Consider the following 12,760-nt stretch of genomic DNA (forward strand, 5'->3'; position numbering starts at 1 on the left):
GAAAACACCACTTTTGAAAGTCCATAGGTCTGTTGTCTCTTTTGTTCTTGTTGTTTTAATATCAAGCATTGGCATTGTAATGGGTAATATCACTAACTTCTGCTTTTCAAAGATTCACTATGGGAACTATGATATTTTTGCTGAATCTGGAAAGAAATGCCTGTCAGCAGAGAAATCGCTATGGGCAAAAGCAATTATGTAGCTTAGTGGACAAAATGGAGGTCAGGATTCTGAGGAAATCTCTCCTTAAAAAAGCGTTGATGTTCAAATAGTGATACAGAACTGAATAAAACCCACTGCTTTCTATGACGCTGTAACTGGCCAAGTACTGGTGTCACTCAGGCAGAACGGAAATGGGCAAAGGCAGGTGGATCATTAACTGCAAGAAGACAATATTCAGTCCCAGTGTGTAAGTGGACAAAGGATTATAGACTGCTCTTCTGTCATACTTTTTTATTTTCCTGTTTTAAGGGCATTAACTCTTATTATTAACGGATCAAGACCTAAATGAACTTGAGTGAGAAAATGAAGGGCGGGGGGAGAAAGGCTAAACAAGACAGTTACTGAAGAAAAAGTAGGCAGAAGGGGATTGCGAGAGAAGCTGTGAAGAAAAACTCTCTCCCTGGAGACCAGAAGTCTCCAGGTCGCTCCTCTGACAGGAGCCTCAGCCCCGTTTTTCGTATGTCAGCACCATGGTAGTTTCCAGATTTCTTAGTGCCACTGTGAGCAATTGTCAGTAGTGTGCTTTATAGCAAACAGAAGCATCTGTGACTGAATAATACAAATAAAAGGTGCTTTTGTAATTTATTTTGGTATGGAATGATTAAGTTAGTTGAAGTTTTGACAGGTTAGGAGGAATGTTGTTTGTCAGTATACTTTATTCTTTTAGCTTGGGATTTGGAAGCTTAATAAACATTTCTACTTTAATGCCTTCAAAGAAAAGTTACTGAGGGCCTTTTAATTGCATTAATGTTATTAGAGTTGACTGAAAACAAAGTGTGTGTTCCCTGCTTTACCTGAAATGGAACTTCCTACTGGGAAGCTGGGATCTGACCTTAATGATAACTCTACTTAAAGTAAGCTCGTCAGACGGACACTGTAAGTGTCATAAGCTCTACCTAAAACTAGAATGCTTTTGAGAAGTTACAATTTTTCATGCAACTTTCATAGCAGGGCTTTTTCAGGCCTAATCACTGCTGTAAAGAACATGTGTTTTCAGTGCAAAACCATTGATATAATGCATTGCATAGTTAGGCCCTTTTAATGAATACAGGAAAAGAGAGCTTGCTTCTGTTCTTCCGCTATTGCAGGTTCTGGTGTTATAGGCCAGGTGGGACCATTGTGTGTTGTAGCCTATGTTCAGCAGATGATCAGAATAATTGAATTTTTCTAAATTAACAAATGTCATGTATGTGAAAAGATTGTAACTTAATAACCTAACAATCTCCCCAAGCAAGCTTTCGGCAGCAATACAGCATGTGTGTGTAACAGGACAGCTTTACCCCAAAGCCTTTCAGTAGTCCCCTTGCCTTTCCCTGTTCCTAACTTGACTTTTCTACTATTTGTTTTTCTTCCCCTTGTCTTCTGTTATTTTGGTTTCCAGTCTCTGATCTAGCTATCTAAAGACATGTTTTCAAGTATTAGTATTCTTGAAGCAATCCATGTTGCTTGCAGAAAATATTGTAATTCTCATTTGATTAAGAACATTGTCCCTTAAAACTTTTCTCAGTGATTAATTCCCTCCTTAGCAGTATGTAATCTTATGATACAAGTTTCTTAGTTTTAGTTTTTAGCTGATGAATAATCTTATCTTTAAGTGGTCCATTTTGAAGCGCCCCTGAATTAGTGTGGTCTATGTCTAGAGACTGAAATCAATTTGATTCTAAATTTTCTGTTAAGCCTGTACCTTGATACAGTGGGGTTTTTTGCCATTGATACAAGAGACTTCGGCTCTTTTAATTAAAGCTTTTCTGAAGAACCATTAAGACTCTTCTGTGAGCCTTCTCCAACTTAACATCACATTTCTGAAGCTGTAGATGCCAGACTGGAAAAAGAATGTCAGTTTTGGTAGATTTGCAGCTACAGATAGGAAATACATCTGTGTCCATTTTCTAGAGGAAGATTTTTTTCTTATCGATAGCGCTGGAAATCCCATTAGCTAGCTTCTGTAACAGCAGAAGATAGTTCCAGTGACTTTGCTATTAGTACTGTAATTTCACTGGAAAGAAGAACATGTCCTTAGGTATACCAGCTAGCACAGAGAAAGGTTCGGTGCGTCTTGTCCCCTTCCCTCTGTACACGTAGTCTTAAACCTTTATTGAAGTAGCTGATGCTGGTGAGTCCTTTCACATTTGCTGTATTGGTATCATTTCTACAGTGTTTACTTCTGACTTGTGCGAGAGCTAAACTTAGACTTGAGACACAGAAACCCAGTACAGCACCTTGTTTATTGAGATGAATTTCCTAGCTGCCTGGTGTTCGATTTCTGTCCTCCTGCTCACAGCACAGGCAGCGTTGCTAAGGCCAGTGTTCAGCCCTGCGTTGGCCTGCTTAGCTCATCAGCTGGAAAAGGGAAGGGGACAGGGACCTGGTTGATCTCTTCCTTGCAAGATGACTCAGGTTGTAGCTTTCTGTGATGTGACCTTACAGTGTATTGGAAGAAATGTGCCTAAAACAGTGAAAAAAAGCATCAGTGTTATTGTGCAGGGCAGTGGTGAGGCCTCCTCTATAATATTAGGTGTCATAACGCCCATCAGGCTATAGCAGATGTGGCACATGGCTCCATGGATGATGTAGGGCTTGTTGCATAGGAAGAAATTGAAAGAGCTTAGGGTGTTTCCCCTACTAAAACAGGCCAGAGAAGGGTATTTATTACATTGCTGAAGATCGCGTGTTCATCTTGCACCAAATGTTCTTAATTTTACATCCATTCAGAGCCTGAAATTAAATTTGATCCATGTTACACTTGTTAAAAGCAAAACAAAGACCTTGGTGCCTGTAATTGACACCACAGCTGTTTATAGTAAGAGTTGACCTCACAGTATTTGGCATAGCAGGAAACTGCAGCAATATGTGTCCTTTTCCCACTCACCTTTATTGCAGAGAGAAGAGAGGGAAGATTCTCCCTTGAAAGGCATGTCTTGGTAAATTAATAGGGTCTTTCTTCTGGTCTGAGGCATTTGGTGTTAAATGTTTTAAAAAGCTTAATTTTGTGTTTTCAAGCAATAATTTTACAACTCTAAAAAACCCTTTGCAGCATCTCCATATTTTGGACAAAAACCTTGCACATAGATAGCCCCCACTGTAGACTATGTAAGCTACACATAGTTATGAGGAGGGGAGAAGGTGTCTCAAAGATTTCCTCTGAAGAGGAGCCCAGTTCATTTAATAACTTTATCAGAAAGGAGCAGTCTTTTCAATCAGTTGGGAGTTGGTTGCTGTGCAGTGTTAAAAAGGCTTTTTCTGGTCTATATTCTTTATCTAATGTACAAACACTTGGAGAATATTTTATTTATTATGACCAGGTTTCAGCAATGCATTTAATATGCAGAAAACCATTCTTGTGTTCTGTCCAGTGGATTTTACCTACAGTCCATGAGCATTACTTCTACTCCAGTTTTTACAGGCTCAGACAGTTATGGGCAAGTAGGGTGAGTGAGATTAATGCAGGTGGTAAGAAAAAGAACTCAGTTGTGCAGTATTGTTTGTTTAGCAAAAGGTTTTGTATGTGAATGAGGTTAAGGAGGGGAGGACCCTCGAGATAAGTGAGTGGAAGCAGGGAGTGTTAGTTTGCAGAATTTTTCTCTTCATGTGAGAAGACCGAGGAAGAGAGCATTAGTTCCTCATGCCTGTTAAACAAAACAACTCTGTCCTTGTCAGGAGGTCAGAAGATCACTGTAGTGATCTTATGAAGTTCCAGTGTAAGCAGCAGATGGCTTCTTTTCACATCTCAGGAAGGATTCATTGTCGTGTCTGGTTAAAGTCTTTATTAAAAAAAAAACCTCAATGAAAATATCAATGTACAAATGATTCCTCCTAGGACTTCTTCCTCTGTGTTCTCTCTGCATGATGACCTACTGTGAGAGCCCATCTTCTTTCTGCTGCTGCTTCCCATGTTGTCCAGGGATCTTCTTGACTGCTCCCCTGAAGAGCCTGATAATTGTAATACTGCCTGCCGAGCCTTGGCAGGTTGTGTGCAGAAGGGCAGTGGCTATCCCTGCGCTGGCTTTGCAGTCATTTGTCCTAGAGTTAGCTGTCAGTCTTATAAACTGGGCTGGTTTTAAGAAAGCCCCAGGGATTTTATTTGTAAGAGTAAATATCAATTTATCAATGTCTTTAAATATTATTCTAATACCAGTGCTGACCTCTGGTGCTGCTTGGCAAACTGAACAAAATGCTGGCTTAAAAGCCATTTTCCATGCTTACTATTGAGGATTGCCACTAGGATTTTATTTTTATGTTGTTCACGTTACGGTGAGTAATACATTATCAGTGGAAGGATCTTTGTGAAAGAGAGTCAGCTAATGGAAACCCTTATGCTGCCTGAAGAGCTGTTTCCTGCGGGGCTGTACGTAGGCTCCTACATTCTACAGAATGTTCATTTTGAACAAAATCCACAATGCAGGAGATCACAGAGCAAGTTTCAGTCCTGCTCTGGGAAAGTTGGATGTTTGACTAGAATTAACTGCTTTGAACCCATTGTGCTTGAATTACTTGTAGAGAATAACATTTGTGTACAGTGAACTCCTGTGCAAATACCATGGTAATAACCAAAGGTACTGTGTCTGGTGGAAAGAAAATGCCAGCTCTTCTGGAAGCAGAGAAAGAGAAGGAATGCAAGGAGGTAGGGGAAAGAACAGAGATGCTGGCTGCCATGGAGGTTTTCTTTTGTGACTTTTATTTTCTAGTAGTACAATGAGGGGAGTGGGAAAGTAGGGCCTAGCGTGAAGGGGAAGACGGAGCTGTTTTTCTTCTCATCCCAGAGACTTATAATAACTACTTTAATACTTATCCTGGCAATCCTTCTTATAAACAGGGCCGTTGCTGAGCTGCCAGATCTCTTGCTGTGTGAGATGACACATTAATACTGAGCTTATTGGAGCAGGTTCTTCAGTTTTGTGCAGGTTGTTTTCCATGTTGTAGCAAAAAGATCTCTTTGTACTTTCTGTTCTCCTTTGGGATTATTTTTTATAAGTGGGAGAAGCTGGAAGAGCATCTCCTTGAACACTGTCAGAGATGTTTTTGATGGTGTGCCAGAGGAGAGTGTCCTTGTCAGATTATGAAGATGTTTTTCAGCTCTGCGTCTCCCTTGTTCTGGCTTGAAGTCAGAGGGTCCAGCTTCACCTGGAATCCTCGAGTAGCAATCAGTGCAGTCTGTACCAGTACCACCACCCCAGGCTGGACAGAGACCTCTGAAAGTAGCTGTGTTGAAATATAGCAAGCAGGAGAAAGGGAAATACTGCTTGTTTTAGCAAGGTAGTGGCTCAGAAATAAAGAATAGAAAGAGTGCAAATTCCTCTGCTTAATTGAATTATGTTATCACTACCTAGTGTTCTTTTAGTGTAGAAGAATTTTTTATGTAATACAGATTCAATCCTTTGTTTATTTTTAAAACCCATGGTTTTAGGAAACACACTCCTCTTAATTTGCCAGTTCTAGTAACTAATTCTAAGAATCAGCAACAATCTAACACTCAGCTTTTGTTCTCAACAAGTTACTCTGCCCAAGTTATTCTGGCCGGCTTTCATTCCCACAGCATGCTAACTCTTGAGAAGCAGCAAGCATTTACATCTTTCTTTTTAATTATTTCCAACATCCAAATAAACCCTACTTCCCTAGAAGATTTTTCTCGATTCTTCTTTAACTCTGACTCTTTGTCTGGATAAGCCCCTGTTCAGACTCGCTTCCCTTTATGTGCCCTAGACAGATAGCTCTTGCACAGGGCAAAAGTTCTGAACTGCCTTGCCTTTGATGATTGTTCTACCTGCTAATGAAGCTGTGCTCCTGCCTGCTAGAACTGCTTGTCCCATGGCTGGTAACCACACGAAAACCTTGCCTACATTCCCAGCTGCTAGCTCCTGTCTGCAAACCTAGGCGAGCTCTGTCCTCAGCTCCAACTGTTGTTCACCTCATATCACCTTTCTGGGCTCACCTCCCATCTGCTGAGAATCTCAGCTGTGTGTGAGTCAGGGAGGACCAACCTTAGCAAATGGCAGACTGCAAAGTTACTGCTTTTGCAGATTGTATCGCCTGTGGAGTACCTTTGCATTGCTGCGAAGGAGATACGAAGGTGGTGAGGGGTTTTTCTGTTGTTGGGTTTTAAATAATGTCATTCATCTATGTATCTAAGTCCTAATCTTGGAGATGCTGAGTTTAGGATCTTGGAGCTAATATGTAAGTCTATGTATGAATGTTTGGAACTGCAGGGTTTCAGATGAGAGGTTGTCTTTTGCAAGCCAAGTCTCTTGCTGGTTGCTTATTTATGCAGGGCACCAAGCTTGCACGCTGCTTCAGTCTGAAAGGTGTATTCCAGGTCACACAACTGAAAATAAGTGCTTGTTCTACAGCTTCGGTGAGGGGAGAACTGGCTGAGTACGAATGTTGCCTGAACTTTGTTCTTGTTTTGAAGAGCTAACCAACTAAGAAATATTGGAGAGGGGTAGTAAAGAAAGGGAAAAACCTCTTTCAAACTTAATGAACACTGCTCCGGACATTCTCAGTAAATGCCTCTTATTTCCCATAGTTCTACAGTAGAAACCAAGCTAGATAGTAAAGTTATTTGGTAAAACACTGATTAGCAGGTATTTCATTTCCCAGAAAATCAGGGAAGAGTAGTGTTTGTCTTTATCGGGTGTATCAGCAGATATTTCCTCTATGTAAGCACCAGGTGGCATTCTTACCATGATTATGATCAGAAGTTGCTATTTTCCATTTCAGTTTTATAAATCGCATCTTATATCAAGATGAGTACGCATATTGTCTTTCTGAAACACGGATTTTGGGCTCCGTTAAAAAATACCAGCTTGGTTAAAGCCTGGCTGATGGTCTAACTTGTTTTGGTACCTAGAGATGAAGATTCTTTTCAGAACTTTTGTACAAATCCTTGGGTGTGCAGCGACAGTGTTGTAGTCTGGTATGTATGTATCATCCTACCTTTAAAGGATGGTTGGTCACTCTCTCCCTTCCAGCCCTGGTACCATTTCTTGGTCTTGATGTCAGTTTCTTCTTGAGCAAAAATCTTGCAAGCCTGGTCTTGGATGTTTTTATAACTTTTAAAGTTCTCTTAAAGAATCCTGTAAAAATGAGTACTTCGAATTGTTGTTTAATATGGTTATTTATTTAAAAAATTATTGTAAGAAACATTTCCATAGACTGATACATTTTAGTTCTTCTTCCTGGAGTTGGTATTTACTAGAAATGTCTTTCCTGCTTTTATTCCAGGCCCTGTCTGCAGTATATGCGTATCATCTTTTGGAGCAAGACCAGTAGCAATCTTCAGTGGCTTTATGGTGGCTGGCGGCCTCATGATGAGCAGTTTTGCACCTAACATATACTTTCTATATATTTCTTATGGGATTGTTGTTGGTAAGACACAGCTTCCCTTCATATAGAGACTTAGTCTTTCTTATTTTGAGTCCTGGTTTATGAATCAGAAATGGGAAACTGATTCACAGAGGCAGTGGTAGTCTGGGACTGGAATACTTTGGGAATACTTTGGGGTGGGGAGGGGTGTTGCACAGGTAGGCTGTTACCACGTAGTGAAAGATAAAAGCAATGCATCTGTTCGTCAGGGTTTGAAATCAGTTTGTCCTCTGCTGACATGATTGTTAAAGATGGAGAAGTTGAGGTTTTACCTAAGGGGTGGAATCAAGCAGGTCTTCTGCAGACATGAAGTGCCAATCTTAAAGGAATAATATATCTTCAGGAATTTTGTCATGTGCTCATTCTAATTCGATAAATTGGAGATCATTAGGGAGCAATGTTGTTCTCCACATAACTGGTTTGAACCCAAAATGCTGTGCTAGAGGCATGAAAGTGCTGTTCTCCTGGCAGGTGGTGACCTGCCCCTCTGTGCTGCAGAGGGCTGCTGTGGGTGGTTTATCAAATTAACTGTGTCAGGAAGCCAGGCACCTTGCAGGCCAGCAGGGACCCAGCAGTGTGCCAGCTCGGGCACGGTGCCACGCGGAGGCAGCTCTGCTCTTTTCTGGGGCCAGCCCCTGGCCTGGAAGCCATGTAACCCTGCCACGTAGCACGGAACCTGAGCTGGTGAACTCCTCAAACGCAGCTGCTTCACACAGCTTCCACAGCCACGGATGGTCAGGGCAGAGGGAGAGGAACAGTGCAGGCAGCCTCATGGCCCAGTCACAGTAAGACTGGCGTGGCTGGTGCTAAGCTAGAGTTATAAGGTACCTCCGTGCCCAGGGTACACTACTGTATTATCTGGGGAATTGAAGGGGGCATTCTTTGCTGAGTGTTGCATGCTTCATTTCTAACTCTTTTTCTCAAGGGCTTGGATGTGGCCTTTTGTATACTGCAACAGTCACCATCACTTGCCAATATTTTGACAAACGCAGAGGCCTTGCACTTGGTCTGATTTCAACAGGTATGACTTTTAATTGTCATTCTAACTTTTCAACTCGGATACAACTACCATTACCCTGGCAATAAAAAACCAGAAGATTATATTTTTCTCAGTTATTTGCTGAAGTACTTCTTATGTCAAAACATCAGTAGCAATGGACAGATAAAATCAGGTTTCAGATAAAACAGTAACTGCACTTGCAGGTGTATGGTATGGGTTGTCCACATAGCTGAGAAAAGGATATTCACTAAAATGAAAGCAGGCTCATGTGCAGCTTGGGCTGTATGTCATGGCTAGTAAGAGGGGAACCTTTCCATAGAGCTCTCTTCTTCCTCTTCTTTCTTACACAAGATCAGGGGTGAGAAAGAGATTGGAGAAGCAGGATATAAATGCTGGATCACCATAACCTCGCATTAGCTGTGCCTTCAAAGCAGTCGTTGAAGTTTCAGCTTACATTTTTAATATTTTTTCCGTTTTGAAATCTTCCAAAAGCTTATCCCAGCTTTTTGTCCACGTTTGTTAAAGGGATCCTAGAAAAACAAACCTCTGATAATACAAGGAAAATTCTTAGAAGGATGCTGAGCAGTCTTTTTTGTCCTCTCTCTGGGTCTTTAGGTGGTGTGATGTTTTCCTTTACACCAAAAGGAATTGCTAAACTAATGGACCAAGTAGGAATCATTAAAGAAGTGCCTTGTTTTCTGTGTTGTGTGGAGTCTCTCCTCTGATCTGTTTTCTCAAGCAGCTGTTAGTGAGGAGAGGCCTGGTCAGTACAGTCAGTGTCGTGAGATATTAATGCCAGATCCACTCTAGTAGAATAAAGGGAACTTCTGCAGACATGTTCCTTGGAATCACTTTCAGTGGCTGCTGTTGGGATTTCAGGTAGTTTACCTTAAGGCCTGATCTTACTGAGCCCTGGTTAATTGTAGTACTTGGAAGACAAAACAAGTCTGAATTTTATAATTATTTTTTTCCTGTGTTTAGCACTGCAGTATATAAATGGCTTTAATATAGTATGGAGACAGTCTTCAGCAAATCATTTTAATTTGAAGTTTGTCTTTAAATTGACTTGACAAACCAGTGCTCTTTATTTCTGACTGGACATCCATTGATTACAGTGCATTTATGCTCACTTCAGCCGAGAGCTTTTTCTTTAAATTGGTGGGATTGCATAAAATGCTTGTGTGAAATTCTGACTGTGCTAACTCAGAACAGTACCTGAAGGGATCCATGTATGTAAGTGCAAGGCAGAAGGATGGCTTAATAGTCCTTGATGGTTTTCATCAGATATGGTATTGCTCCTACTTGTTTCTAAAGTGTCTGCTAGTATTAATCATCATAAATGGCTCAGATATTTTAAAAGACTTTTCATTTTGTGCAGACTCAATAAAGAAACTGTAACTTCAAGAAGGATGATAACTTATCAGTTAGACTGGGAAGAGAGGAGCACAAATGAGTTACCGTTCCTGTGACAGTGTATTTGTAGCTGCTGAAATGTAGATGATTGTTAGTGTTGAAAAATCTTCTCAGTCCTTCAGTTTAAACAGGTTTTATTTTCCTTTTATAGGCTCAAGCGTTGGACTCTTTATATATGCAGCATTGCAAAGAGAACTTATTGATCTATATGGACTGGATGGTTGTCTACTAATAGTTGGTGCACTGTCTCTAAATATATTAGCATGTGGCAGTCTAATGAGACCATTGGAGTCATCTGATTCCACTCCGCCAGAGAAAACACGTGTAGACAAAGTCCCGGATCAGTATTCTGTTTACCATGAGAAAGAAAAGACTGTTGAAGAAAATATAAGCATCCTTGAAAAGGGCTACATTGATGAAAAATGTGCAAACAACATGCCTGATTACAAACAAGATAGCATTTTAAATAAGAATGTATTAAGCTCCATAAATGTAAATGAGAAAGACACTTACAAAAAGAAAGTTGTAGAACAGACAAACTTCTGCAAGCAACTCGCCAAAAGGAAGTGGCAGCTCTACTTGAACTACTGGGAGGAAACCGTGGTTCTTTTTAAGAACAAAGTATTTTCAGCTCTCTTTGTTGCCATCTTGCTCTTTGATATTGGTGGATTTCCTCCTTCTCTGCTGATGGAAGATGTAGCAAGAAGTGCAAACATTAATGAAGATGACTATCGTATGCCCCTTATTTCCATTATAGGCATTATGACTGCTATTGGCAAACTTACTTTAGGAATATTGGCAGATTTCAAGTGGGTTAACACTTTATATCTCTATGTAACTACCTTACTAATGACAGGAGCGGCCTTGTTTGCAATTCCGTTTGCCAAAAGTTACCTTACGTTAGCGATGCTTTCTGCCATTTTGGGTTTTCTGACTGGGAACTGGTCCATTTTTCCCTATGTGACAACAAAGACTGTGGGAATTGAGAAACTGACTCACGCGTATGGGATATTGATGTTCTTTGCTGGACTTGGAAATAGCCTCGGGCCGCCAATTGTAGGTAAGGTCAAGGTAGATACTATAAAATGAACATGAGCTTCTCAGGACCACACAGGATTAATTTGCATGCAAGTAGTTCTAGTTGGTCCTAATAGCAATGGAAAGATGAAATAAAAATGTTCAACAAAAATTAAAGCCTGTTATGCTTGAGCTGGCCAAGTTGATTTTGTTCTGGCTTTGATGAAAAGCACATTTCATCTCTAAGCGGTCAAACAGCATTTCAGATTTGGCCCTTTTTTGTTGTTGGTTTTTTGTTGTTGTTTTGGTTTTGGTTTTTTGGTTTTTTTTTTTAGTTTGGGTTTTTTTGTTTGATTTTTTGTTTTAATGATGTGTCTCTAACTTACAGTGCTGTGTTACGTATGACCTCACTGATGCACTTCTCTCTCACTTTCACCTTCAGGTTGGTTTTATGACTGGACGCAGGAGTATGACACTGCATTCTATTTCAGTGGCTTTTGTGTCTTGCTGGGTGGATTTCTTCTGCTGTTGGCAGCGCTACCCTGCTGGAACGCCTGTACCAATCAGAGCTCAAAGCTGCCTCCAAATGCTTACTCCTACAAAGTTGCATCTAGTGCTTAGGTGACAACTGGAAAACACTTTGTGCTTTTTTATATTATGTAGCAAAGTATTTTAGTAATTTTTTTCATATTTATGAAGCCCAAAAATCCTCTTCCACTACACAAATTCCATTGTTGCTTGTTTTTCTGTTCATTTTTCTTCTTTTATTTCTTTTTTTAAATTTTATTTTTAAGAACAGTCTTATTTTGTCTACTGTACACTGTGTTTTCAGCCTTTGTCTACTGTAACTTCCTTTCACCCCATAAGGGGTATATTCTGCTGTATTATCAGATATACTTTTTGGTTTTTTTTAACGGGAGTGATGCGGAGGGATGAAAACTTTGAAGAAAAAATGAAGACCTGTTCCTTACAGGAGAAGGCTGGCATTTCTGTCACCTTTTATATGTCTCCAAGTTGCACAATCAAACTTTACAAAAGAAAATATTGCCTTATTAGAATGTAATACTGTGGCAAGGTGCTTCTAACATCATGCTTAGATTAACTTCTCACCTTTTTAAAGTTTCTCTAATTCACAATGAAGTGCCAACTGGGGGAGGGGGAAGAGGGGGAACAAAACCAACCTTGTGTTGCATAAGTGAAGTGAACTTTATAATGAAAGTAAAGATTCTTACTACCACTGCAACTAAGAACTGTGTTTATAAATATTGCACATTTTGTGAAGTCTGTTTATAATACTGTTGAACCAAAACCTTTTAAACCAAGGAATAAATATGATTGTTGAAACCATGAAAAGAAATGCTGACTTAGTTATACAAGTTCATAATCTTCAGATTAGAGTTACAGATGTGCTCACAGAAGCCCACAGGCGAGTGTTTCTAAGCAGGTCACCTGCAGTCTGGCAGTGCGGTGGGCATCTGTTTTTGCACGAGTACGGTTTAGCAGGTTGAACCTGCTGCAGAACGCTTCATAGCAGAGCTTTCAACAAGGTAGACTTGATGAAAAACAGGAAAAATGTGACAGCATATAATCTTTGCTCTCTCAGTTTTGGAATGGACATAGCAAAGTGAAAAGTTAGTAACAGGGAGCAAGAAGGATCATGAGGGAGAGATAACAGAAGAGGTAGAGGGAAGCTGAGGTGAAAAGAGTTCCAACACTTGAACACCAAAGAGACCAATGACTCAGGTACTC

General features: G+C 40.3%; 1 protein-coding gene across 1 annotated transcript in view; it reads left to right on the top strand.

Annotated features, from left to right (window-relative positions):
* Positions 1-11,803, top strand: part of SLC16A9 (solute carrier family 16, member 9) — a 12,720-nt gene extending 917 nt beyond the window's left edge. The window contains exons 2-5 of the mRNA XM_010190785.1: positions 7,441-7,584; positions 8,507-8,602; positions 10,146-11,054; positions 11,454-11,803. Of these exons, the coding sequence (XP_010189087.1) occupies positions 7,441-7,584; positions 8,507-8,602; positions 10,146-11,054; positions 11,454-11,632 (1,328 nt within the window). The 3' untranslated portion in view covers positions 11,633-11,803. The remainder of the gene's footprint in view (positions 1-7,440; positions 7,585-8,506; positions 8,603-10,145; positions 11,055-11,453) is intronic.
* Positions 11,804-12,760: the final 957 nt, after the last annotated feature.

Source organism: Mesitornis unicolor, unplaced genomic scaffold, assembly GCF_000695765.1.
Source record: "Mesitornis unicolor isolate BGI_N332 unplaced genomic scaffold, ASM69576v1 scaffold4008, whole genome shotgun sequence".
NCBI lineage: Eukaryota > Metazoa > Chordata > Aves > Mesitornithiformes > Mesitornithidae > Mesitornis > Mesitornis unicolor.